At 35.1% G+C, this 25,366-nt stretch overlaps 2 protein-coding genes and 1 long non-coding RNA gene across 5 annotated transcripts; 1 reads left to right on the forward strand and 2 right to left on the reverse strand.

Annotated features, from left to right (window-relative positions):
* Positions 1-1,722: 1,722 nt before the first annotated feature.
* On the reverse strand, positions 1,723-4,486 carry LOC114288850 (BTB/POZ domain-containing protein At3g22104). 2 transcript variants are annotated; one of them, XM_028232466.2, is made up of 3 exons: positions 4,122-4,486; positions 2,938-3,917; positions 1,723-2,313 (listed from the first exon to the last, which is right to left on the reverse strand). In XM_028232466.2, the coding sequence occupies exons 2-3, from the start codon at positions 3,811-3,813 to the stop codon at positions 1,990-1,992; spliced, it is 1,200 nt and encodes a 399-aa protein (XP_028088267.2). In that variant the 5' UTR covers positions 3,814-3,917; positions 4,122-4,486; the 3' UTR covers positions 1,723-1,989. The 2 variants fall into 2 exon arrangements, with proteins under 2 accessions (XP_028088267.2, XP_028088266.2); XM_028232465.2 differs by having other exon boundaries at positions 2,938-4,014; positions 4,122-4,475.
* A 2,384-nt stretch (positions 4,487-6,870) lies between these two features.
* Positions 6,871-8,242, forward strand: LOC114288831 (uncharacterized). Its single transcript, XR_014340634.1, has 2 exons — positions 6,871-7,972; positions 8,062-8,242. It is a non-coding gene; the product is annotated as an uncharacterized LOC114288831 (long non-coding RNA).
* Positions 8,243-8,904: 662 nt separating this feature from the next.
* Positions 8,905-14,473, reverse strand: LOC114288830 (eukaryotic translation initiation factor-like protein). Of its 2 annotated transcripts, XM_028232419.2 has the most exons (5): positions 14,110-14,473; positions 12,794-13,880; positions 12,514-12,701; positions 9,932-9,967; positions 8,905-9,840 (listed from the first exon to the last, which is right to left on the reverse strand). In XM_028232419.2, the coding sequence occupies exons 1-5, from the start codon at positions 14,211-14,213 to the stop codon at positions 9,348-9,350; spliced, it is 1,908 nt and encodes a 635-aa protein (XP_028088220.2). In that variant the 5' UTR covers positions 14,214-14,473; the 3' UTR covers positions 8,905-9,347. The 2 variants fall into 2 exon arrangements, with proteins under 2 accessions (XP_028088220.2, XP_028088221.2); XM_028232420.2 differs by lacking the exon at positions 9,932-9,967.
* Positions 14,474-25,366: the final 10,893 nt, after the last annotated feature.

Consider the following 25,366-nt stretch of genomic DNA (forward strand, 5'->3'; position numbering starts at 1 on the left):
CACTAAAATTTTAGTTTGGTTGCACTAATATTGATGTGTTAGGGAGCCCTACAATGTGCATATTATTCGCCGCATCACACGCTGGTGTAGTCTTTGGTACAAATCAAAACACAGACTTGGCTTGGTAGTCGCTACCCAAAATATTCTTTAGAAACATCCACTTTTATTATCTTAATTCACATTTAATGACTTTGGGTTAAAAATAAGACAAAGATTACAAAATTGTCTTTATCTGTTCCAAAATATTTAAATTCAGTCACTTCATTTAAAGAACCCTTTTTGTATCTTAGAAGTTTCTTTGACATTGGAACTAGGAATGAGATGCTCTCTGATTCTTGAGAAGATCAAATTTTGGTTTTCTAAATTGTAGAAAAGTCATTTGATTTGTTAATTTTATAGATGTTCCATGGTGCATATCTATCAAGCTTTTGCTATTTGAATTCATATTATATTGCTAACAAACAAATGCTTAAATTGCAGAGTATCTTATTAAAAAAATAGAAAGTGACACTTGTACCCTCACAGTCTTTCATTTGCATCGACACACTTGTACCTCTATGTGTTTGTAATTTTTTTCTCCTTCTCCCACCTGCATGTAGTTTCTTCTTAAAAAATCATATAGAATGATGTAATAGTTATATTTTTGTAATTATGAATCAGATTGATGATTTTTTTTTTCTTCTTTCAATGAATAGATATAAATATGTCACATCATTCTGTATGAAATTTTTGTATACAAATTTTATTTATATGAATTTATTTATTATTATTGTTAGTCAATGGGTGTGGCAACAGAATCAGTCAAAGAACCAACTTTGTTGTCAAAGTTGGCAAGGGCCTATAAATCTCATATGAAGAGTCATGAACTCGAATCTGTAAAGATGAACTGATGGTTAAAAGTTTTATCCATCACTCTCTCTTGCAACATCAAGACTAATTAGGCTCGGTAATGACTTGATATATGAGTGACGAGAAATTACATATGAAGTAGACACTTTGGCCATGTTTGTTTGGATGAATTGGATAAAAGAGAATTGTAATCTACTAGATTGTTAATCTTGAGATATGTACTATTTAGTTGAAAATGAAGTATATCCCATGTTTGTTGTGAAACACATGGATGGATGGTTTGACTACATTCACTTGTAGTCTTCATAGATTTAGGCTTGATAGGTGAAATTTGTTGTGAAACATATAGTTGACAACATCTATTTTGTAGCCTTCACGGTTACAGTAACAGTAATTTTTTTCTACTATTTTGCACAACATAGTAACTTTTACATTTTGCACCATCTCATTTTACCATATAAAAACAGGAATATAATTTCTACATTTCAAAACATATATAAGAATTTTGATTGTGATGATCCAATACTATTCTTGATAGTTCGAGAACTAACTTCACTATATCTTGTATTTAACATATTAAAATCTCTTCAACGTTTCCTTAGTTTTATAACACAAATTCATGCATTATGGCCTCTATATGTAGTTGAGGTTGGAATTGATCACTCATACTGATTTATTTTCCAAAATTGATGTCTCAAGAACCCCATATTTATTTGCAAAAACTATTGCACTAAAATACTATTGAAGATATATTCCATTATATCTCCAAAAACAACTATGCTATTTGCACAGAGAGAAAGGAACACAGAATGCACAGATGTGAGACAAAAGTGAACATCTTGTCTCACATCTATGTATTCTACATCCGTAGACTTTTTGCTGCAAAAATCAGTTACAACTATATTAACCAATTTCTCAAACTGTACAACTCAATTTGGGAGACACATTAGAAAGAAGTTTACAAGTGTACAACTAGTAGTCTCCTGCTACGCAATGCAACTTCTCTTTCTTCTATTCTCCTCTTACTGAATGTAAAAACAAAAAAACAAAACACAAAAAACATAGTCTGCTCAAGGACCTGGTGTTGCTTGGACAATGCAACCTAGATTTCATTGACTTTTTGCCATTTCACTATGCTTTTTACCATAGATTTTCCTCCAATTCCACTATCCTCTTGCATTTCATAATGTGATCCAAATTCCTCATTTTGTTCCGGAAAATGGAGTTACTTGGCTTAAACAAGGATGTGTTCACCATCCACATTCTCATTCTACTTCCCTGTCCAGTGTGACAAATTGATGAGTCACTCAGAGTTCTCGCATATTTGGAGCTCTTGATGAGGCTTTTGAGCTTGTATTGCTGAGAGTTCATAGATAAGTCTGTTAAATATTCCATTGAGAACATGTTATGATTCAGTACAGAACAGACTTTCATCTTCTCCTCTTGACATAGACTGCCATGTACCTGCAAAATTAAAACAGAACTCAGTCCAAAGCATCACAATTTCTAATGAATACTACAAACAATATATCTACTTCTAAGTGAAAAATTCAAATGAATTTCGGCTATGGTAACGTTTTACGTTTACAGTTTTATGCTTATATGTTTACAAAAAAAATTGAAAATAATGAACAAAAACTCATTTAGTGTCTATTTTTGTTTATAAAAACAATGTAAACAGTGAAATTTGCTAAATTTTTGTTAAAAATAAGGGGGTTGTTTTCTCTTGTTTTGAAAACAAGTTTCATTAACTATCTTCGGCCACTGCTTCTTGCTTATTTTTAGAACAAAATCTTCAAAACATTTGTACCATACATGTTTTCATTTTCATTTTTATCATAAATAAACATAAACATGTTTAAAGTTTTATGAAAATAAAAAAATAATTAACAGTAAATTATCAGTTTCTGACAACTAAATCTATAATTCAAATCGAAGCCAACTAAATTTCAGGATTGTGCCCTTTGAGAGTGCTAGGTACCAACTGAGTATGAGAAATTTAACACAAATTTTGCAGTACTTTACACTTTCTGATGCAAATTTAAATCAATCAAAAACTTTGTCTTAATTTCGAAAACAGTAAATTACCTTAAGATAAGCGTCGATAGCTAGGTAGATTCTGTCCTGAGAGTCTCTGGCGAAATCTGGAAGCGCAGTGGCTAACGCCACAAACTTGGAAGGCTTCAAATGGCGATCCGGGGCCACTTCTGCAATGTACAAGTCCATCAAGCACGCAACTTTCTTCAACCGGTATGGGGAGAACCGGTTTTCAGCCAAAAATAATTTCAGCAGCCTCAGAATCAAATTCACATCATACATATATCTCTTCCCATGTGGAGATGGAACGAGCAAATCATCTATTTTAGCTCGATCCAACTTAGAACCAACCAAAACCTCTAACTTGTTCTGGTAAAATTTGCTTATTTTCAAACACAAACTCATTCCAAACGTATCAAATAGGCCCCTGCAAGAAATAGCGCTCCTATCGAGCAAGAAAAGCAGATTGATCACAACCCCAATGATTTTTCGCTTCTTGGCTTGTGAAGCACCATGAAATTTAGATCTTTGATAGAAAAAGAGAAATGAACATATTGTTGCGTGGTCGAATTTTTGTGTGATCATTGCATTTATAACCTTTTCGAACAAATTAATGTTCATAAAAACAAGATCTTCAAACCACCAACTAGTTGATATGTAGCTTTTCGCACTGTGACTACTTGAAGAATTAGAATTCTCCGAAGAAGAAGTAAAAGGACTTTCAACATTAAGCAAAGCAAGCCTTTCTACAAACAAATCCAAGAACTTGGGAAGTATACTTGAAGAATTCAAGGTTTTAAGAAAATCATGGCATTGTTTCAAACTCAATAGTAATTCAGACCAAGTCCAACATTGGATTCCATCAAAATATCTCTCGGTTTGTTCTATCAAATCGGGAGTTTGAGAACTGCCTTTCTTGATTTCCATGAACTTCGCGGCACAATGCAGTAAAAATATGTTAGAGGGAGTTATGTCAATGTTTCCATAATTGTAGCAAAACCTCGTGATTAGCTCAAAGCCCTCCGCGCCACCTGGAAAGTCATGGAATATCACTTTCATTTGACCCGTCTTACCCGCCATTTTACCAAATATTTTGCTTAATCTACCAGAGAAAGTTGCAAGAATTTTCTGCCCCCCAAAAAAAAAAAAAAATTACATGAATTGACTAATAATTTAAACATTAGTTACACAAAGGAAAGACAGTTCTTGGCAAGAAAAATGGAGATTAAAATTACCTTGTCTACAAAGAAAATCTTTTCGCCGTTGACATCTACTTGAAGATCAGAGAAAAATCCCATTTGTTCAAAGAAATAAATCCCAAACTCCAATCTCTTGCACAACCCAGAAAAGAGATAAAGATTTTCTTCAATGGGTGGTGAATACTATTGAAAGCTATGTTCATAAGAAATGGAGTTATTAATGGAGACAAAGAGAGAGAGAGAGAGAGAGAGAGAGAGAGACAAAAGAAAGAAGAATTAGAAGAGAGATGTGAAGAGCAATGTAAAGGGACAGTGAAGGGAATAAGAACCATCTGAGATATTGAAATTGGGTCCAATATATAAAATATTATGGAACTTGGAATCATAAGCAGACCTATTGAAATGGGGGCCCAATATATATATAGTTATAGTTATGGTTAAGGTCATGGACCATTGGACACTACCAGTCATAAGTCTCTGCTTTTTGCCACCAATTTTGGTAGTGGGATGATTTGACTATGAGATCAACTTTTTACTAGAAGGTACACCTTACCAAAAGCTAGCTTTGACTGCCAAGCATTCACAGTATCAAATAAGTGAAGAAAAGTATGTCTTCAATAATACCATTAATCTCAATTCTTATAGGCTTTGTGTATGCTTCAATAGTGATTGGTAAACATTGAGGGACAAGGGAGGAGAGATTAAATTCAAGAGAAGCATGATAGTTTGAGCTTTCCTAATATATTTGGCCTTTTCTAACATTGTTAGGGGTAGCATGGATCTTGATAAGTATTAGACATTAGCCACTCAATTACATATTCAACTAAGCTGTATTTGAATTAAAGATATTTTTGGTATTTCAATACTTTATATCTGTTGCCCTACTTCTATGTATATATACTTGATGGGGTTGTTATATGGGTATCTCTTGCGTAACCATTTATGATAATAGTAAAACTAGAATGACCTCAAACCTAACCATAGTTTTGAGAACCATGCAAATCTTGTATTTGTGCTTTATAATTCTAGTGCATTTATTGTATTGTACTCTATTTTTCATGTTTCACAAGTCTTTATTAGATATTACTACTAACAATACTTTGTTTTGTTATTAACAGTTCTAGTGGATTAGCACACAATTCAGCTATTTTGGTACATTCTATAAGTTAGGTGTGAGTTCACAAGAAATGAAATCATTACATCCTAAAAGTCTAAAGTTTCTAGCTGGTATGGAGTGTGGACCCTGAAACTGAGATAGCATTTGTTCCACACTGCACAGATTTGGATATTATCAATTTAGACGCCTAATTCACATGTCCGAAACTAAACATAAAGTAGATGATTGGTAACTTGTTAGGGCCTCTCCAAAAATGGTTGATTTAGTCACAAAATACAACCGAACTCACAAACCTAATGTTCACACAAACACTAGTGGAAGGATGTTATGCCGAAATCGAATAGTTCCAATTATAAAATAGTAAAAAAATAAATAAAACAAATACATAAAAAAGAAAATTTATGTGATTTGACAATGTATCTATGTCCACAGTAAAGAGATCAAACTCACTACATGCAAGAATACATAGTTTCAAACATCTCAATTCAGATACTACAATGCTATCACAATCTAAACTCCAACTCAAGGTCTCAGCCTATCTCTGTAAAAGGCCTTTTATAATAAATTTGAGTGTATAGTAAAAATACAAAACGCTTTTAGTACAACTTATATTTATAAAAAAGAGTCAGCGTAGTACACAACGTTCCTACTAAAGTAAGGTTTGGGGTGGGGAGGGCAAGACCCAAACCCTAAATTTCAATGTCACAATCGTGTTCAGTATTGGAACCGATATTGGAACTGATTATGTGAGAACCCTGCGTTAAAGCTCAATTGGGGCTGTTGACAAGAATCAGAAAATGAAGGCTGTGAAGAATGAATTAGGTTAAAAAAAACAAATCCATGGCATGGAAAATTCATATAGACATCTACCAAATCAAAAGCTTACAAGCAAAAAGTAATCATATATTCTTCAATGCCAACTGTGAATTAGTTTGAATCAACCTCAAAACAGCATTGTCAAAGAGTAGGAGATGAATTTTTTGTCAGTTAAAAAATATATAAAAACTTGTGGCTATGTCACTACAATTTATTTAACAAGGTCAACAACATCTGCTTAATCTAGTTAATTTAATGTTAAGAATGACCAATAAGATTGATCGGCTCAATTTGTTGACAAAAATAACCATGAAATGCCAAGTAAAAATTGACTTTTAGGGTAATGGTAACCATATATAATCCTCCATTCTCGGTGTTTTTTCAATCAGTTCCATGTTTCTTGACAACAAGTTTCAATATTTGTTTTTCAAAACATGTTTAGGAAACTACTTATGCTCCATTTATTTGGGTGAAAAATATTTTTTGGAAAATGTTTTTCATATTTTCTGGTGTTTGGTACAAAGGAAAATGAAAGGCAACGGGGAATATTTTTCATGGTCAACGAAAAACAAATCTATTTGAGGAAAAAAATGTTTTCCCTCTTTAAAAGATGGAAAACATTTTTCAGAGTAAAATTTTACTAATGTCACCACACCACCATCACTACGGTCACCGCCACCATTACTGTCACCATCACTACCACTATCATGCCACCACCTCCACCTTCACCTTCGTTCCACCGCCACCGCCACCACCACCAAATACAGAAAAATGTTTTTATTCTGAAAAAAAAAAAATTCTATTGAAAATATTTTTTATTAAAAAATGTTTTCCGCTCAAACAGAGTTAAATGTCTAATCTATGCTAGGTTTTGTTCTTCTTTACACTGATATAACATTCTTGTAGCCAAACAAAACATATAAATTTAATATTCAGGTTTTTCACATGCATTTGTAAGGTCAATTTTAAAAGCTAAATATATGATCCACTAAGGTTTTTTTTTTTTTTTTTTTTTTTTTTTTTTTTTTTTTTTTTGTGTATAGGCGTTATCAAATAAAGAAAAACTTCATCATCTTTACCAGCCGCTCCGTTATTTGACCAAACAACCCTTGGTATTCTGCAAAAACTACAGAGAGCCAATATGTTGGGTTGTGTTTTCATTTTAATTTTTTTTTTCCTTCAAAAACAAAACAATGAAAAGTTTGAAATCACCAATAGTTTCATTTTATTCTATTTATTATGCAAAAATAATTTTCAAATTTTGAAAATAGCTTTCTACTATTTCCTAATCGTGTTTTTTTAATTATTATTATTATTTTTTTTTATGAAATTTTGGCGAACATTTCACCAAATAAATTTCCTATGTTTATTGAAAAAAAGAAAACATAATATGGAAAATGAAATCATAACTGTTCCTTTTACTGCACATTTTCGCGATCTTTTAAACATGTCCACAATACATTCATGGCCCACATTTTATTTTTAAAAAGGAAGCTTTAATCCATTAAAGACAAACAACATATTGTTAGATTAATTTTTTTTGTTTGGAAAGAGAGAAAGAAATAAAATATAGCCAAGTGCTTATGCTTTAGCAGTTAGTGCATGATTTTAGTAGCATACATTAAATTGAGGGTCCTTTATTTCCTTTCTAGCCTATGCAGTGCAGTACCATGAAATTCTTGTTGGATCTTCTGTCTTGCTATGGCTGCAGTGCCAAACATGTGGTGGCACCACCACGTGTGGAGGAACCCGGTGTCACAGCTCTGCCTTGCAGCAAGAAGGGTAAGTTAGCAAGGCGGTGCTTGGTGGTGGCAACAGTGCCGTGGAGGCCATCGCTGTGCACAATTTCTGAAGACGATGTTATCAAAGTGGAGAAACCAGAAGGCTCTGCCAAATTATGCAACAAACCAAAGGGAGGAGATATACGATCAAAGGCCAACTTAGTGCATTCTAGGTATGACTCAACTTTACACAGATTCTAATCATTCCTATATGCTTATATATCTGATAGTTTTAACATGATGTTAAAAGGTTATTTTGCAGATATCAAGCTCCCTATGAAACAAGTGTTCACACATTTTTACCAGTAGGGTTGTTATTCTAATGAGTTCATTCATGTCTTCTTGTTGAAGCCACATGTGAATCCAAAATGTAAAACATTTGGTTCTTGTAAGATGTATGTAGAAGCACTTCAGTATAAATTGATGCCACATGATTTCATAAAGGAAAATGATTGGTGGCCCTAAAAAAGTTGGCCCTAACACCCCTAATTTCCATTTTTGGAAACTGTTTTTTTTTTCTTTCTTTTTTCCTTTTTTTTTTTTTTTTTTTTTTTTACCTAAAATGGCATTTCGGGGCATTCGAGCCCCGAAGCCTCGGGCCCTCAATCAGCGCCCTTTCATAAAAGAATCACTTTGAAAGCAGAATTCTCAATTTCATATGCACCATTTGATTGTCGAATTTGACGAGGGAAAAGAAAATGAAGTGACAGGTCGTCACTTCAAATTTGAAAAGGGTCACCTCTAGGCACAGTTTTAAACCAATGGCACCCCTAAACAACAACGGAGAAAAAAATATATTCAAAAAAAAATGAGAGGGCTTTGGATGTAATGAGAGTGAGAGAGAAGAAAAACAGTTTTTCACTTCATTTTCCATTCTTTTTCCTTTTCACCTCTCAATCCCCGGCACCAAACAGAGCTTAATCAAGTACTCTACACATACTACAAAATATTGTACACCAAGTGGTAATAAAAATGTCAAAACTGGCGGATGTTCCACTTCACTTGCATTGCCTTACCAATTTGACCAATGAAACAATTCAATAAATATAAACCAAACTCCACAACTCAGACACAAATTTATGAAACCATGACCACCAAAAGAAAATGAGAAGACAACAGCCAAAAATCTCATAAAAACCTTAACCAAGGCCTCAGTTTTAAAATTCAGCAAGCAAACGCCAATTAGGCTTTTTATCTCTTCATGAATATGAGAAATTTCTAATGGCAATTACTGATGGTTAAACATACAAATGGGTATTTATTTATTTTTATTATCTTTTTCTTGGTGGAGGAGGGGTAGCCATCAGATTTGGGGGAATGCAACACCCGATCTGGCAAATCACCGCCAAATTTTGATATTACGTTACAGGAGAAAACAAAACACAATCAAGTGCCTGCACTCATCATCACATCAGCATGTGTTTTCACACCATCAACCCACATCAACTCATCTCAATCTTTCAAGGAAGAGATCGATGATCCCAAGTTCTTTCACTGTCTCATCACTTCTACCAACTGAACCACAAGTGATGGTCGAACTTTGAAAAATTAGTAACCATTAATCTGAGGCCTTGAGGTTGGATCCATCAGCCGAGAGAAAGGTATCTGGGCCCGGCCAGGAATGCCTCTCTGGGCAGGAAATCGATCAGCAGCTGTTTTCGGATCTGATACTGATCTTGAGAAAGCCTGGGCAAGCTCAACTGCCGAAGCTGCTTTCCCATAACGCAAACTGGGATTATCGGGAGAGGAGGGTTTTGGCTGCTCAGCTGGCTTGCGCCATGTCTCCGGTGAAGAAGGCCTCTCCTGTGGCAGCTGCTGGTGGTGATGGTGGTGCTTCTCGGTTTCCCTGTTGTTCCTCCAATTATCACTTCGCCAGTTCTTCCTCTGCATATCAGTCCTCTCGATGTCGACATGGTTATCCCGCCTATCATTGTTCTTTCTGATCCTATTATCAAGGAGATTATTCTCAGCTTTTTCGTTGTAGCGCGTAGGAGTTGAATGTGTTGGCACTGTTTCAGTTCTCGGAACATCTTGTTTGACCCTTCATAGAACAATTGATAAAGCACAGTTTAAGACAGGCTGCAATACAGGACTAAGAAATCTATCAAAGAAAAGAGAATGAAGATCAGTACCTATTGGCAGGTTGAGCACCACCAAACACAGTGGTTCTGCATCAATCATGGATATCACAATCAATTGGTTACAGTAGGGGGGAAAAATACCATCCAAGGAATGCAAAAACCACAAAAACAAAATCAATCAAAATGAAACAAATAAAACAAAGAAAGGCTATTAAAAGAAAAAAAGGACATACTGTGTCATTTTTCATAACCATTGCTTAATTTAGGAAGATTGAAGGGTAATTACAAGGAAATATATATCATTCCACTACATTATAGAGTTCAAAGATATGGTTCTTTAGAGCAACTTGATTTCGTGAACTTTCTACCAAGACCATGATGGGAAAAGAAACACCTCTTAGGTGGTAAGGCACAAAGGTTGTGTTTGGATCATGGATTTAGATAGTTTAGAAAGGGATACGGAAAATGTAAGCACATTTGATTTAGATTATTTAGACTAATTAAAACTAGTGTAAACTTCAACATGAACATGTGAAACATAGCAACTCCCAACATTTAGGTATGGGGACACTATAACATATCATTTTGTGTTTGTGTTGTATACCACATGCTACCAACACCAGAGCTCACCAATCACTTAACCTAAATTGAGAAAAGAAAAATACAACCATTTGAGTGAAATTTTGCCTCTTCTATTTTAAGAAATTGAAATGGCAAGATAACAACAAAATATCATAATGCAAGTCACCCTAATCTTCTGATTTGGCAACCCTAACATTTTCATTTCAGCAACACTCATTTCTTGAACATGTTTATTTGTAACTGCCCAACATTCAACATCATACATCATAGCAGGTAAGGGCATGTGCGGTGCGGTTTGGTGCAGTTTGAGGCTAAAAGAGAAACCGTGTAGTGGGTGGCGGATTGATAAATAACCGAACCACAGTATGAGCGGTTTGGGGCAGTTTCAATTTGCTTGTTGATTGAAGAATATTTTTAAACAATTATCAAATATTATAATATTTGTCATATATATAACTACTAATTTATAACAAATTTTACATCTAAACCTCTCTTACACTCATTTTTACTTCGATATTTCATTAGAAATTAATATATATATATATATATATATGTGTGTGTGTGTGCGTATTAACTATAGCGCAGCAGAGCAATTTTGAAGACGGATTATAAATTTCAAAGTTTAATTAGCGGATAAATCGGTGCAAATTGGTGTGATTTTAGCAGATTGGACGGGTATTTTGCATAGCTCTAATAACAGGTCTTATGGCATTCCTACAGAAATTTTCTTTCAAATTAATAGAAATTCTATGCACAAACAATCCTAATGCAGTCCCCCATTTCATCCATCCTCCCCTAATTCTAAGGGCCTAATAGCAGGTCTTATAGCATTCCTACAAAAATTTTCTTTCAAATTAATAGAATTTCTATGCACAAACAATCCTAATGCAGTCCCCCATTTCATCCATACTCCCCTAAACCTAATTTTAAGGGCCACATCCTTCTCAATCTCTCCACCTTTCTTGAAACTAATTTGAATAAATATCCTTTTAATATACTCTATAGCACATGGGACTTGTAATGCCTTTTCTCTTTGTCAATTATTCCTAATAAACAAAAGCTTCTCATTTAATGGAATGGAAATAAAAGGTTTCCAAGAGAAACAAAAATAAAGAAGAAAACTAAGTACAATCTCTAACAAGTCACCAAAGTAGGCACAGAATTTTGACAATTGCTCCCTCCAATCAAAGCTCTTTGCTTGGTTCAAAAGTAAGTTGACGACTTTTAAAGATTGTCACCCCACAAAAAAGACACATTGGGCAAAATAGAGATATTGATTGATTTCACCAAAACAAGGACAACCTCTAAGAATTTCTACATCCACACTTATACCAAAATTAATAATATTTAATAGTACCAGCATCTCTCCGTGGTAATGCTACAACCATATGACCTAAATTTCTGTACTACTAGAAATTCATAACATTTACCCTCATGTTATGTTAACTTGTGCTTGCTGATACTTCCATCAATAATAATATATCATTTCAAACAGGGCATAAATATTGTAATATGTAACATAACTAGAAAACGTAAAATCAACTTCAATCCTTACATAATGTAGCACCATAACTCTCAATCTTGAGGTACGTGAATAAAATCAAAGAACATAATCAATCATGACCACCCCCAAAAGAAGAGTTGAGGCGGTTCAAGCTTCAATTAGGACAAGTGTGTGTCTTAATATGTAGTTGTCCCAACACATATATTCCGACAGCTAAAATGTCACTCCAAATTCAACAAGATGAAATGGATAAGCAATTTCAAACAAATAATAGGTGAACTTCGCCATTGGGTTCTATGACTAGTCTACATGACTAATACACATTTTGTACTCTTACACTAAACCCACTATTAGTCATTTTTTAGACTTTCTATCTGCTATTCAGTTTAATAGGTCGTTGTTGTTGTCTAGCAGCAGAATGCGTTAGATAAGCAAAATAATGTAAATAAACGTGAAAAATCCCCAGCAAAAGTAAACAAATTGCAAAAAATCATTAATGGAGATCATCCAGGGGAGTTTGTTAACAGCAACAAGACTAGTTACCGACCTTTCATTTTTACTGTTTCCTTGAGATTGTTCAAGAGGCTGAGACCGCGGCTTTAAATTCAGTTTTGGGCGTTCAACTGCCCGATTCCCACTGTCAGATCCAGGTAACACAGTGTTTGCATGATTTGCATTTCCATAGGATTCAGTAACATTTTCCAGATGATCAGAATTGTGTGTCTGCTGGTATCCCTACATTCAACAGAAGGCAGGAACTAATAGTGAATGAGCAATTATCCCAGAGAATATACCAAACAGATATCATATGATAAAATACGCTGTACCTTTTTGTAATCAACAGGTGGTTCCAAACCCTCCAATGGCTTGGATCTTGGAAGTAGTTTTAACTTGGGACGCTCTGCTTGTTCTAAAGGCATTGGTGATTGCAACTCCGACCCACTGAATTTGCCATTACTACGAGCCGGGTGAACCCCCTCGACATAACTAGGAGTGTTACGCTCTACTGTTTCCGGGAATATAGGAGACCTGGCTCGCTCATAGGTTGGCAGCTCCTTGCCACCACCTCGAATCCCATGATCAAGAGTCAAACTCCTTTCAGCATGTCTTACCAACATTGCATCATCATATTCCACTCTATCTGCCACATCCATTGGATGGTAGCTGCTCTTGTTGTACAAATTATCACCCTTGGAGTGGAATTCACTCTCAACTGCAGCATGTCTAATGACCTCAACATCCGTTGGAGGATGATGGATCGATTGCTTAGATTGCCATCTCCCCGAAGAGACCTTTTCAAGCGCACTGGCATGAGCTAGCTTAGAGGCAGCATTCGGACCAGACCACATGGTATTCAATGACTCGGTGGTACTCACAGCCTCCTTCCTTATTGCCCACGCATTTGGATGCATCCCAGAAACAGCCTGCCCACTATTCCCACCCGTGTGTGAAAAATTCACACCCACATTAGCCGCATCAGAAAATTTTGCCGAGTAAGAAGTGTTTCCACCAAAGTTTTGAGAGTTTCCTCCCAAATTAGTTGTTTCAGCGACCCTCCCAGCATATGAACTCACACTACCACTAGACAATTGAGATGCCGGAGATGAAATCTGTTGAGTGGGCAATCTCCCAGTGGATGAATAAACGGGTTTAACCTCCGTACGTATAGGCAATGCACGAATGCTCTCATCACTAACCATTCTACGCGGACCCGACACACCATCTAAAGGTTTACGCTCATCCTCATCAAAATTCCGGCCAATGTGAGCACTAGGGCTCAAAAACGGGGTCTTATCATCAAAGTTTCTCACTGCCCCAGCAGACCCAGGTCGCAACCTATGATCGGATCTTGAATTAGGGTTTCCCCAGGACCCTTGGCGATCGAAACTGGGACGGTCTGAAGGCTTCACGATTCTGCCAAAAAAAAAAAAAAATTGGAACTTTGACTAGGGTTTCCACTAAACCAGATCTACCAATTTGAACAATATGAAACCAAAAATACATAGAGACATATGTGTTTGTGTGGTCAGATCTATAAAAAGTGTAATTGAGATTGAAACATGAATTGATAAAAAGATTGAATTAGATGGGTAGATTGAAAAATTAGGGATTTGAGATGGGTAAAAAGAAAAAAGGAACTTACAATCCAGGAGCAGATGGGAGAGGCAGATCAGATGGTATGGAACCGCCATGGAAGTCCTTGAGCGTCATGGTGGTTGAGCTTCCCGAAACCTTCTTCTTCGACATACTCTCTCTCTCTGTCTCTCTCTCTGAAATTGGTGTTTCTCTCTCTAGAAATCTAGCGGAAGGAAGGAAGATGGAGAAGAGAGAGAAGCAAAAGGAAAGGGGAGGGGAGGCGAGGCGAGGCGAGGCGAGGCGAGGTTAGCTCTCTGCTCACGGGTTTACTTGTATACATACGTATATATATTGTATGTTTCGTAGAGTACTGTAATTTTATGTTTTTGAGATCCATATACTACGATGACGTTTCTTGTCAAATATTGTTTAAACTGTGTCGTTGGTGTGCTGGAATATTATGCCTAGCGTGTTGTATAATACATTTTTTTTTAGGGTAAAATTACAAATTATTCTTTATAATTTTTTTTGTTAAATTTTTTTTTATTTAACAGAATTAATTAAAAAAATTATATTCATAATTGTTTTCCTCTATAATAATAAAATTGTTTGATTTATTAACTGAAATTATGGAAGCAAAAACTATCCCATATATTAATCGAGAGATCAATAAAGAATTAAGCCACACTGTTCCGAATCTGCAAAAGAATAAACAGCTAGTGTCTCTCAATCAACGGTTGCTAGCTGAAGGACACTTCGACAATCAAATTAAATAACATATATCCAAATAAAACTGAATAAATAAAAATATTGGTTTAGGCATGCCTTCTCAAAGTTGAAGATTGCATCCGTTTATATAGACTAACTTGCCACTCAGTTTGTCCAATGAGCTTAAACTATCAATTTGGTCTAATGAAAATAAGCCGCTTGTATAGTCCAAAACTTATCTAATGCATATATGTCAAAGCAACTTAGCAAGTAGGCAAGTTGCATTGCAAATTATTTATTTTATTACCTTAATCTTTATTCCATGTAGGTATTGGGTAGGCCACCTCACATGGGTTAATTTTGATCTTTTCGCATAAATAAATTTTTGACATCATTAAAATTTGTTAATTAACTTAATAATTTACTAATGAAATGGGATATTTATTATGAAATTAGAAATTTCGAGAGACATGATGTAATTTCCAGAACTACTATGGGCAAATTGTATTTTAAACAAATCTCAAGTGACGCATTTATATTTTACCTTCTTTCTTTTTTTTTAATGAGAAGTGAAAATTGTCACGACCCAAACCCGTCTCTATAGTTTAGCATCGCAACCAACTAGTAATCTATAGATTACCAAAGGGGCTCTTAAATAGAAATCAAATTATTAGAGACTAGCGGAAGCAAATAACAAATATACAATATCCATTGAGTTGTGCAGACATATATGAGATAGAAAAATCTTAAACTTTATATACATATATCATACATCACCCCTACATCATCACATGTATACAGATAAGACAAAAAGAGACTTAGCTCTAATTACAGAATAATCATAAACTTAAACTTTAATCGCATAGCCATAACCACTTGACATATCCGGAACCTCCACGGAAGACACATAGGTTGGCTGACAAGACAGAGCCCAGGCAGAAGCTCTTGGCCTTGTCATACGCACTGATCACCTATATATATAAATAATACAGTGAACTGGAGCTTAGTGAATAACAACAATGTAAAGGGGTAATGAATGATGTCCTTTTAGTAATTTAAAACAGTCAATTTCATCAGTGAATTGATTTCTCAAATCAATATCTCATAGCATGTCAAATCATATCGAAATCGTAGCAGTTATACGTGGTATATCCATTAGCAGAACAGTACTGTAACAACCCCGACCTGCGATTAGCTTAAGACCTATGATTAAGAATACTTAATAAGTAATTAAGATGAAATTATGTGTTAATTACATGTGTTATACGTTATATGCATTTGTATCTGTTTGTCGTAGAAATATCTGTTTACGTTTATGTTATATTCTGCGAATTGAAGGTCTTATTGGCACCCGATCACGAAATTGACTTAGGTTATGTGTTATTTGGAATTTTTAGTAATTTATGGTAGATTTAATTGAAATTCGATTTGGAACGAATTAATTAGGATAATTAGTGTCAAATTAATTAGCATAACCAAGTTTAAGCAAGCCTTCTTAATTAAGCCTATATAAGGCAAATGAGACCTCTAGAATACACTTGACATTCTCATTTTCATCATCCTTGAGCTTCAAACTGAGAGAGAAAGAGGGACCAAGGAAATTGAAATCAAACAAAGGAATTAACTTGAAATTCAAGGATATGGTTTGGAAGCTTAGAGTATTCACCATCTAGAACTTAATTGAGAAGTTGGGGTAAGGATTTATGTAGCGATCCCGGTATTTCCCCATTTGGTTGTTGTATTCGGACTTAGGTTCCGTGGAGCTTGTTGTTGTATATATTTTGATGTCATCCTTTAATTCCTTATTTTTGAGTTATAGGATGTGTTGGGCAGGTTTGTTACAGGTTGGATGTGACTGGGAGCAAATGGTTGTTGCCCAGAATTTTGGTCCTTCACTCGAGCGAGCCTTTTGTCGCTCAAGTGAGCTCTGTGTTTAAGATCCTTCGCTCAAGCCAGGGTTCCTTCGCTCGAGCGAGAGTTGAGTTTTGTATCTGGTGGCTCGAGCGAGAAGTCCTTCGCTCAAGCTTACGTCTGCGTTTGATTCTGGACATGAGAGTCGTGTTTCTTGGCTCGAGTGAGCGAGGTGTTTGTTTTGGGTTTCTTCGCTCGAGCAAGCATTCTGTCGCTCGAGCGTGCTTCTGGGTTTCAGACCTGAAGCTTCGCTTTCTTGGTTCGAGCGAGGCTTTCTACGCTCGAGCGAGAGTTCCTTGTGTCTGGTCACTCGAGCGAGCCTGTGTTATATTAGTAGACAGCAACGGGATTACACTTCACTTTTTCATTTCTTCTTTCACTCAAACCCTAGATCCGACCTCTCTCTCTCTCTCTATACATCTTCTCTCTAGGGTTTCATCTATTTTTAGTGTGTTTCTATCCTAAGTTCTTTGTAAGAAAAGTAGAGGGTCGCGAGGGCTTTGTTTTAATCTGAACGATAGTGGATTTGAAGCACCTTGGTTTTTCCTCATCTACTCCTTTGGGCTTCTAATTTCGAGGTAGGGATATCATACTCCTTCTTATGGGTTTTGACTTAAATATTTGTCATTTTAATTAGTTGGTGTTATTGGGTAATTTTAGAGAAAGTTAGGGTTTGGTTTGTAATTTATAAAAGAGGGGTTTTGTATTTAATAACTCCATGTGTATTTAAGGCATTGGAAATATGAGTTTGAGAGTTAAATTGGTGGAATTTGGTCTTAGGATCAATATTTGAGAAAAAGGGAGAATGCCCTAATTTTTGTAAACAATTAATTTGTATAATTAATTTGGGAAAATGCAGGAATATGAAATTAAGTTGATATTCATGAAATTGGGAAATTATGAGGTTAAAGGGTGTAGTTTGATGATTTAATCACTCACCTATGAGATTGTCGATATTTTATCTGTTGATGAATTTATTATCTGTTTAGAGATAACTGCTTTGGGCTATCGGTGGAGGATCGTCTTGATTGTTGTAGACACTGTATGTTGATTAGGGAAAACTGAAACTAATCGAACGTGTTATGTCATTGAATGTGATTGTTGGAATAATATAGCAAATACGTGTATTGATTGATCATGGTATGTAATGAAGTGCTTAAATACATTATATATGTATCTTTGTTTGGGAGGAGATAGGAGATGTACTCCAGTATGTGAGAGGAGATAGGGGATGTATTCCACACACATATGTGTTCATATGCTTTAACACATTATGTATGTAACTTGTTTGGGAGGAGATGGAGGATGTACTCCATATGTGTTCATATACTTTAACACATTATTTATGTACTTCACACGTGTATTCATATACTTTAACACATTGTTTGTGCATCTATGTTTGGGAGAAGATAGGGGATGTACTCCATAGATGGTTATATGTTTAAATACATTGTATATGTATCATAATTTGGGAGGAGTCGGGGAATGTACTCCATAGATAATTAAGTTGGCCGAGGCGTCCAGGGTGAAAGTCCCGAGACCTTATAAGGTGAAGTAATAGTTACATGAGATGTAGTCTCATTTGGAATCATGGGTAACGGAAGAGTTAACAAGTCGAGTGGTAGTCTCACTTAAATTGTTTGGTTAGATATTGAACCATAATTAGGAACTGATCTGGACAAATAAGGGAAGTGGATGTTAGCATAGATGAAATTGTTGTCGGGCTATGAGAATGGTGTGATTTGGTTTATACGTGTCGATCATTTGTTGTGTGATAATGTTTTAGTTATTTCTCATATTGGGTTTAGTATACTTCTACTGGGCTTTGGCTCACCCTACTTGGGACACCATTTTCAGGTACAGGAGACGTGCCAAGTTCAAGATCTTTACTTGGGAGGTCTTCGAAGTTGAAGACTCTGCTTTGTTATTTATTTTGTTGATTATATGTAAATACAAGCCGATGGCTTTACCTGTAAAAGAGTTAGAACTTTTCTTTTGATCGACCAAATAACAACTTGGAAAGATGTAAGCCTGCAAGGCATTCTATTATTATTATTTTTTTTTGTAAACGTTTGTAATCATTTTGAAATACACTTTTGTAATATTAACTCTGATGTTTCTATGGGAATGTAAATTATCTATCATGTTTATGGAAAGATTGGAAGCGGGAATTATGTATTATTTTTAGGGTGTTACAATTTAACTCGTTGAAAATATAATTATGATATCTAGGACTTGAATTTTAAGAATTAAGTGGAGTAGTGCAAGAATTGAGCTTATGAAGTAGAAAGGAAGAGCATTTCATGCATATATGCATATTTTCTTACATTTTGAGTTTAATTGTAAAGAATTCTCACATGCATGTCCCAATTCTACCTTAGTTTTGAGAATTTATCATTTTTTCCATCAATATACCTTATTTGATCATGATTTGGAAGCTTTGAACTCAATCCATTACTGACATGTTATGTTTTCAAAGTTTTGAGTTTGATTTTGCACAATTGGCATGCTTTTGGGTTTTGATTTTGCGAAATGATTTTGAATTCCCAATGTTTTACAAGTTTAGACATATTTTCTCAAGTTTTGGGGCCCAAAGGTTGCACTTTGAGACTTTGAATTCAACTTTTGAGTTTGGGAGCAAATCTGGAAATTCCAGAATTCTGCTTCTCCGCTCGAGTGATAGAACCTGCGCTCGAGCGACCACTCTTTATTTGGAACTTCTGCTCAAGTAACCAAAAGTTGGCTCGAACGTAAAATGAATGCTCCCAGAAGTTTACAAGTTTTGCAGATCGCTCAAGCGACCAAAGTTGTGCTCGAGCGAAGACCTCAATCTCACGCTCGAGCGACTGTCGAGTGTGCGCTGAGCGGAAAAATCAAGCAACCAGTACTTTTGCAAAGTTTACAGATTGCTCGAGCGACAGAAGTTGCGCTTGAGCGACCACCCTTATGTTTGAACCTCCGCTTGAGCGAAGGAAGTTAGGCTCGAACGAGGACCCTGTTTTCAGCAAATTTGACTAAGTGTTGAACATCATGTTTTGGTATCCTCATTGCATCTTAGGCATCCTTAAGCCCTGATTAAGACATAATAATGAGGATAAGACTTAGAAATAAACTAAGAACGAAATGAATAAGTTAAGTACTATTCGAGTGTGTGTTTCAATATGTGTATATGTTATGTTTGTGTAGGTCACGCGCCGTAAACTATTTGATTTGTCTACTTAATCTGTTCTGCAATGGAGTTATCCGTGAGTAATAACTTAGTAAATCTATGTTCAACTTTATTTATTTTTTTGTATGATGAAATAAGATCTGTTTCATGAAATGTTATATTTTGTACAATGAATGATTGTCCAATTTCTGACAAGTACTCATGGCATCCTTAGCACAAGGTCTTAGTCCGGGGGTAACAATACTGTAGTTTATAAGCACAAGGCCCTAGCTTGGAGGTAACAATACCGTGGTCATGAGCACAAGGCCCTTGCCTGGGGGTAATAATAGCGTGGTCTTATAGCCCTCACCCGGGAGTAATAATAGCGTGGTCTTATGGCCCTCGCCAGGGGGTAACAATACCATGACTCAAGTATGTTATATGTTCCCAGTACCAAAGGTTCCTATATGGAATTGGTCAAGTATGACCTTTAATGCTTTGTATATGATATGTTAGCGCTAATGGGTGTACTACGTATGATCTTTTGTGAAACTGAACAAGTACATGTTTCTGAACTCTGAATAAAAAATGAATCTATTTCTGCTTTCTAAATCTGATATGGAATATCATTCATTAAACCTTTTACTATGTTATTATTTACTGGTTTTTTGCTCACTATTTATATTATGTATGTAGGTGAGTAAGCGCGTGATCAGGCCTAAGCTGTTGCCTGGAGAGTTTTGGGTTAACCAGCCAGCGTGCCTCTCGGGGAGGTTCCCATTTGAAGAAGTCAAGTTTTATGAATCATGTTAAGGATGTTTACGTTTTGTTTTGTTTTTGCTTATCCATACACTGGGCTAAGTCCTTTTTGATAATACTTGTACGGTGTTGCATGACTTATGTGGATATGATGTCATATATGTATATATTTTATATAAAGTTTTAAATTATATGTCTCATGTATGTCTGTACTGTAGCCCCTTATGTTACATGATATTTAGATCAGAGGCCTTTGGTAATCCCAACATTATTGGCTAGTTATGATACTAAAAGTATAACGGCGAGTTTGGGTCGTGACAAGTACAGTAGGTCTTAAAAGACCAAATCAATCATATATGATGGTTATCAATTCAGTAAACAGTAGTTCCAAAAATTGGAATTGACAGAGATCTTTGTAACAGTAACAGTAATAGTAACAATAACAGCTGTTATGGATACCACAAATACATTTCATAAATTGGACAATCATTCAATCAGTCAGAAAGCATCATTTCAGAAATAAAGCATTTTATGATTCATAAAATACTTATATTGTAAACATATCTTTACAAGGTTGTTACTCACAGATAACTTTAGAAGTAGATTAGACAGACGATAGTGCATGACCTGCACAAACACATAACATATACATATTGAAACACAATATCAATTCCTTGATCAAATTTGACTTGTCTTGTCTTTTTCTATTTAAGTAATCTGAAGTTCTACTACGCTTATTCTTTTTTTTATTCAAATGAATCGAGTTTTCATTTCACATATTCTTTTATTATTAAATCCTTTTTTTCCAGATAGATTGATTTCTTACTTGGCTTCTTAATCAATTACTACTAAATCATTGATTTCAAAAATTTTCTTCTTTTGTTTTATAAAACATAAAATTAAAGCTATAAAGCTCTTAGGAAAATATTTGTATGTATGAAATTTAGTTGAAAATCAAACCAATTTTTGATTCTCAAATTCTAAATTTATCCAAATTTAGATTTAATTCATTTTCTTCATATCAAACCTATTTTTAAACCCTCAAATTCTAAAACATGAATTAAAGTCTCAAAACCCAATTTCATGCCTCAAAACTCAATCAAAACTTCATCAAAACATAATAATAAAATGTGAGTCATGATCAATCTTCAACTCAATTAAATCAAAACTTCTTTTATATTTAAAGATCAAACTCTCAAATTTCATGGACTCATAATTTTCAAAGCTTTTCTTCAAAGTCATTTATATACTCCATTGCATGGATCAAATCTTCAAACAATTCTCATTGCATATAATTTATAGAGCTTAATTTAAGAATAATTCTCAAAATTGAACCCATACTTAACAAATTTAAAGAATCATAACTCATATGCTTCATGTTAGGGTTTTGTTATTGGTAATCTCATTTGACAAAACTCCTTTCAGTTGTAATTTTATTCGATTTTTTATTTCAGTGAGACTATGAGTTTTAGATGCGAATCTGACCCGAATTGTGCCTATGCAGAGGAGTTTGTGATCTTAATCCTATTATGTTTGCCACTTCGTTGACAATGTCGGGAGCAAAATTCCTGTCGAAGTTGTTTGTTTGCTCGAGCAGCCGATTGCGCACTCGAGCGGAGATGCAATCCTTTCAGAAGTTTCTTTCGCCCGCAAAAGTACCGAGAGTGATATTTTTCCACTTGAGTGGCCTTTCTTGCGCTTGAGCATAGACCTTTGTTCTGAAACACGCGTTTTAGTCAGTTTGCTCGAGCGGCCATTCCTGCGCTTGATTAGAGAGCGCGATTTTGTTTTCTATAAATCTGCGATTAATTCTGTTTCTAGGATACGGCTTCCAGATCTTCTTCTTGGATATTAGGGTTTTCATCTAGAGCTTCTTTGCTTGTTTCCTTTGATATGCGAGAGTTTTATCATGAATTGAGTGGATTATATCAAAGGGTTTGTTTAGTTTGTTTTATTCACAAAAGGGAGAGTTCTTCGGTGGGTTCCATGAAACTTGAGCCTGAAGCTTTGGTGGATGCTAGAGTGGCTCATCGTCATGATTTCGACATCGACGTTGTGGATTTAACGTTGGGTAAGACAATTTCGAGCTAAAGATGGGGCTGGAAGAGGCACATAGGGGCTGGTTCGATTCGGGCGTGGATTTGCTAGGTAATTAAAAGTACACTTGTGTAATTCATTTGTGTTTTCTTAGTGGATTATTTTGTGCCTTTTGCCCGTAGTTTTTTTATCACAATTGGAGGCGCTCCAATTGTAGTTTTTTTACGTAAAATTATTGTGTCGATTTGTATTTGATTGTTTGATTAGGATTGCTATTTACTTGTTACAATTGATACATAGTCACAAATCAATATCTCGAGAAATTTTAGATTTTTCACTTCAACCTAACTTAATTTAACATCCAAAATCCAATCCCTATCCATTTATGTACTTAATCTTCAAATTATTTCATCCTTTCATTATTTCTTTCCAATTACATGAAATTGAGCCCAATTATTTCTTAATTTTAGCTTTTAGCTAAATTATTTATAAAATCTAAGCTTCAATTTCTTACCTTAAATCTTCAACTTGATAAATCCTTGATAAATTCTTAAACTCTTCTTCAATTTTTCATTTTCCTTGCTTTTCTTTCCTTAATTCTTCTTCTTCTTAAACTGAAATCTGCTTCTCTCTCTCTCTCTCTCTCTCTTTCTCTTTTTCTCTTTCCTAGGGATGGTAACGGGCCTGGGCGAGGCTGGGGATCGCACTCCCGTCCTCGATGATAGAAATTTCCCCGTCCCCGATCCCGATCTTTGGCGGAGAGCCTATCACCGCCCTCATCCCCGCCCCCTAACGAGGATTAGGTTTCCCCGACCTCGAAAATTCCCCTGCCAAAATAAAAAACAACAACATATATATATTTAACAAGAATAGATCTGAGCATATATATTCATCAACAATAACAACATCATCAGCAAATCATATATGTTCATCATCATCATCAACAACAACAACAACAACAACACACCCATACACTAGATTTAACATATATATTCAACAGATCGAACAGATCTGACCTCAAATGTAAAAAATAAAAAATAAAAAATCTAACACATTCAACAACAGATCATAAAAATCTAACACATTCAATAAAAAATCTAACCTAGATGGCCGAAGGTCTCACACCAGCGTTGGTGAGGTGATAGAACTGACGATGGAGGGACGACGACCACCGACGGTGATAGAGAGGAGAGAGAGAGGGCTTCGGAGAAAAGAGACGAGAGCCAGTGATGGAGATCGGCGTGAGGGGAGGGTTTTAAAGAGAGAGAGCGAGTGAGCGAGCTAGTGAGGGCGTTTGGAGAAGGAAGACGCCGGCGGTAAGGAAGGAGCGACATCGGCAATGATGGAGGAACGATCGATTGATAGCGACAACAGTTATGTAACTAGAGAGAGCACGCTGTAGCCTGTATGTGTGTATGTGAAACCTTAAAATGAGTCAAAGAATAGGGGACAACGACGGGACTGGGGACGGGGCTGGAGAAGGTATCACCGTCCCCATCCCAAAAATGATCGGGGATTCATTTTTGAATATCTTCCCGGCCCATATCGGGGGTTCTTTCCGGGAAAAAACCGTTCCAATCGGGGTCGAGGGGTCAGATTCCTGTCGGGTCAATTTCAAATTGCCATCCCTACTCTTTCCTTCTCTTTTTCTTTACTGCTCAGAATGTTTTTGGGTCAAATGAATTACACTATTTTTGAGCTCACTAGCTCATACAATTCACACACACACACTTCTCAATCTTTCTAGAATCGTCCCAAGGTTACTCTAGTATTTTATTTGTGATTATGTTTAAATAATAGTCAATTACTCATTAACTTAATTAAACAACACTTAATATTCATTAATTTTGATTAACACATAACTTAATTAATCATAACTAATCACAAATCCTTCATAATTTAATTAGTTTAATTGACTTCCATTAAGACCCAATTAATTATATTTAAATTTATCTATCTGAATCAGATTTTTAATTAAACTCCTAAAAGGCTCTAAATATCAAATTAAACTTATTACTATCATCAATTTTGATTTCTCAAATCTTTAAGGCCTTCAATTTCAGATCAAACTCAAAATCTTCATTCATAAATTACATACTCAAATCCAACGCCTCATAAATAAATTTAAGTTATAATAATTATAATTACTAATCCTCATAATCACATTAGCTTCATTAATTCCAATTTGGACCCAATTAATCAAATATTAGTTTTATTCCAATTTAGACCTAATTAATCAAATTTTAATTTTATTAAACTGAATCGAAACTAAATCGAATATTTAGGGTTGGTTTGGGGTGTCCTAAAGAAGTGTACTTTTTGTCTTTTTACGAAAAGATGTGCAGAAAAGTAGAGAGGTGATGTGATGGAAAAAAATATAAAAAGATGGATTATATAGTGTACCCCAAACCAACCCTTAATTAAACTCTCATATGGTCCAATACTTGAAATTAAATTGATTCAACTCATCAATTTCACCTCCTTACGCTATTTGGACATTCAATTTTTAATTTCAAAATAAATCCTTAATAAAACCATTTACGAATCAGATTCAATAATTCTCGTAAATCTCAAATTAAATGAGAATAATGGACAATTAAAATTCAAATCTTCTTAATTAATTACATGCTAATTATTATACGTGATGGGTCGTCATTGAAGTCATACAACCTAAATTTTTGTGATCCAAACATGTTTAGTTTAGAGTTTTCAAAATAATTTTTGAATTCTTAAAGGAATAGTTATTTAGGCCTATTTTGTG

The sequence above is a fragment of the Camellia sinensis genome, chromosome 9 (genome assembly GCF_055761805.1).
Source record: "Camellia sinensis isolate YWXY chromosome 9, ASM5576180v1, whole genome shotgun sequence".
Lineage (NCBI taxonomy): Eukaryota > Viridiplantae > Streptophyta > Magnoliopsida > Ericales > Theaceae > Camellia > Camellia sinensis.